Here is a 3,220-nt window from a genome sequence, read left to right as displayed (position 1 = left end):
ATTAATGTATTGTTCTCACAATTTCACTAAACACTCACATGCAACTTGTACTTGTCCATGTACATGTGTCATGAGTAAGTTCTCGTAGCAGTACAATTGGTTGTCGTTCAAGAAAAAGGACAATACCTAGACATGGCCCTTGGGCCAATATTGCGTCCGATATGGAAAAGGGTATGTATTATTCTCTATGTAATAAAAGCATACTGCCGAGGACACCAGCCGGATATCTCACCCGGTCACATAATTCTGACAACGGGAGAACCATATAACTTTTCTCTTGAAATAACAGGTATGATGGCTCTACTGTACCTAACACTGCATCTGAAATGAAAGATGCAAATATTGTGTATATTTTGATTTAATAAAATCCTTCGAAGTAGCAGGTCGTTAATAACCCCAGGGGGTTTATGTAACCTACATTTGAATATTGGTACGGTTCAGAAAATGTGTTTATTTTCAACGAGGTTCTAACGCTTTTTACATGCAAAATTAATTAGGTTGTTTAGTGATATATCGTCCAAATTTACATTAGGATGAATATTGATGTTTTCTGTGGCTACAGACATGTCCCACTGGTCAAGGTAGATGATTCTGTCAATCAAATTATCCAACTCTTCCCGCAAAACTTGTTCGACAAACATACCAATAAAGGCATACGGCTTTATAGCTTTTTTATATGATATGAGATGAGGACCTTTAATGAAAAATTGAACATCCGGGGACCTCTTCAGAAGCCTAATTATGGCCATTTTTGCATTGCGCACATGCTCCCTAAAGGCTAAGTGGTCACAACACCTGGCGATATGGGCGTACCAATGGATAATAACGATGGCGGTGCTTTTACTAGGAATTCTGTCCAGTCTATTGGCTACAGATTGAATGGTCTTTCTGTCCGAACCCGGAGTCCCGTGGAATGGAAGTTCATGCGGTTGCCATTCAATGTCAAGTCCAAGTGTATAGTTAAAGGCACGAACGAACTTTTGCCATACCACATTTGATTTGATTTTAATGGATTGTTTTATTCCCAAAATGGTCGCCAGACGGAAGAACCATTGTCTAGTTGTAGAATCTCCAATCGAAATAACTTGTCTGTTTTTAAGACATGCCCGATATTTCTCTCCACTGAGATCTACTGTTTTTCGACATATCAGGTTATGATGTTTTCCGTTATTTAGGAAACCGGATGGTTTTGTGGTGTTCCATGTCAAAGCGGACGGCAAAACATTGCATGGTGTTTTAGGCACTGGATAATCTAGATCGCCATTAGAACCTAAAACACGGAAATTATTTCATTAGTAAGAAATGTAATAAACAACACAATACTATTGTAGTGTAAAAATAATTGCGATCCAGTAAAATGTGTATTTGACTAAATTAGCTTAATTAAAACCATATAAAGCATGCAAAATGTTGGAAAATAACAGCATGTGGTTAGGTCTTCGATTCTATCCATATGACATATCATGTATACATTTAATATCAAAATAAATGCGTTTTCAACGTGAAAACCGAGAGAGTCATCAGATGCCCTATAGAGGATACCTAAAAGATTAAACATCAATCTCAATGCCAAAACTTCAAACCTGTGGGTCGGGAAATAGAAAACAGTTCACTTGACTTAAAAACTGCGGCTAAATACATATAAATAGCGTAGCGATAACCTTCGTCTTTAAACCTGGAGTGCTATAACTCAACGGAAGCTTCGTGGGCAATAATCAGAGTAAAATCCACCACCAGACGTTACGCGGTAAATGATCAGAATAAACAAAAAACAATGATTATACGAATATAAGTTATTCACCACCTACTTGGAACAATGGTTAGTTGAATTCCCTTCAACAGCACATCCCTGTAGCTGAATAAAAGTATTCTCACATTACTCCTTATTTGCTTACATTTTTTCTACTGTTTTTTTGTCCTAAGTGAAATAATAATTTAGAGACTAAGAACATTTCTTTCCTTTTTAATATTACACTACTTTTCCACATTGATAGACATATTTCAGCGAAAAAGCAATATGCATACATAGAAAATATGCTATTTGTCGTCATTAGGATAATGATATCTTTATCAAACACATTCCAAATCTTCGATTTACTTTTACTTTATTTTGAAAAATAAGTAATATTATTTGTTTGTCAATTTGAAGAACATGTTGCTATATTAAATTGCATTATCTACATGTAAATATAATATTTTACATAGTTATCAATTATTATTTATTTACCTCAGTATTTTCTCTGTATTTCCAGTAAAATACAGTGCACCGTTCCAGCCATACTTTACCCAGTTCCTACATGAAACGGACTTGGGCTTCCCACAGAATAAAGAAATATTGTAATTTTCCTTAGTCAGGTTGCAGAATCCTCCGTATCTTTGGTACAACCAAGTAGACATCTTAGGTGCACATAGAGTCATTTCAGTTGTTTTATTCTCTGAAAATGTGGCGTTTATGAATTTATAAGAGCCATGCTCATGAACGTAGTTGGTATATAAACCGATTCCCTCTTTCGTGTTGGTGACGGTCACTTTTGCAGTGACATTTCCGGCCCAAAATGCCATCACGTGACCTGTATACGAACCGTTCATATGATCGACCACGTGACCAGCAACAGTCGATGTTCCTTCCGCATTTCGAAGCCAAATATTGAGTAGATCACCTCCTTGATGTAGTGGCTGGTTATAACCATTATGAAGAGATATTTTAAAAGTGAGCTGTGAACCGGCTTTTAAAGTCCCTGATTTGCTGGCAAGCTCTACCACAGAAAAGCGAGGATCATACAGTTCCTTAAAATTATTAACTCGCTTTATCTGGCGATACTCAAGATAACGATCCAGAATGTTCCTGGAAATAGTCGCTCTTGGGGATTTCAAGGCAGTCTTGATAGTTGTTTTGTATTTAGAATGCATCTTATCGTTTAAAGGCGGCACATTGGTAGCTCTTCTTTCGGTAATGTTTCCTGACTGTGAGCTAAACGAGACAAAATGTCAAATAAAAAAGTCATTTTACACAATTTTATTTAGATAATAAACGGGTCAGGAAACCCGCCCATCAATTATCAGTTGTTAATCGTCAAAGGAAAAATATCAAAATTTAAATATTGTGGTTAGTCTAAGGTAAAATACATAACTAAATAGCGCTTACATTTTGTAACATGATCATTAATAAACGTTTTTAAACAAAAAAAATGTAAACTTTAACTTGTTGTCGTTAATTCTG

At 35.9% G+C, this 3,220-nt stretch overlaps 1 protein-coding gene across 1 annotated transcript; it reads right to left on the bottom strand.

Moving 5' to 3' along the window:
* Nucleotides 1-216: 216 nt before the first annotated feature.
* LOC117342984 (NXPE family member 3-like) lies at nt 217-2,929 on the bottom strand. Its single transcript, XM_033905314.1, has 3 exons — nt 2,228-2,929; nt 1,809-1,855; nt 217-1,270 (listed from the first exon to the last, which is right to left on the bottom strand). Exons 1-3 carry the CDS (start codon nt 2,908-2,910, stop codon nt 468-470), a joined length of 1,533 nt encoding a protein of 510 aa, XP_033761205.1. The 5' UTR covers nt 2,911-2,929; the 3' UTR covers nt 217-467.
* Between the last annotated feature and the right edge of the window lie 291 nt (nt 2,930-3,220).

This window comes from Pecten maximus, chromosome 14, assembly GCF_902652985.1.
Source record: "Pecten maximus chromosome 14, xPecMax1.1, whole genome shotgun sequence".
In the NCBI taxonomy this organism is placed as follows: domain Eukaryota; kingdom Metazoa; phylum Mollusca; class Bivalvia; order Pectinida; family Pectinidae; genus Pecten; species Pecten maximus.
The sequence above is the reverse complement of the archived record's forward strand: the minus strand, read 5'-3'. Positions and strand labels throughout refer to the sequence as shown.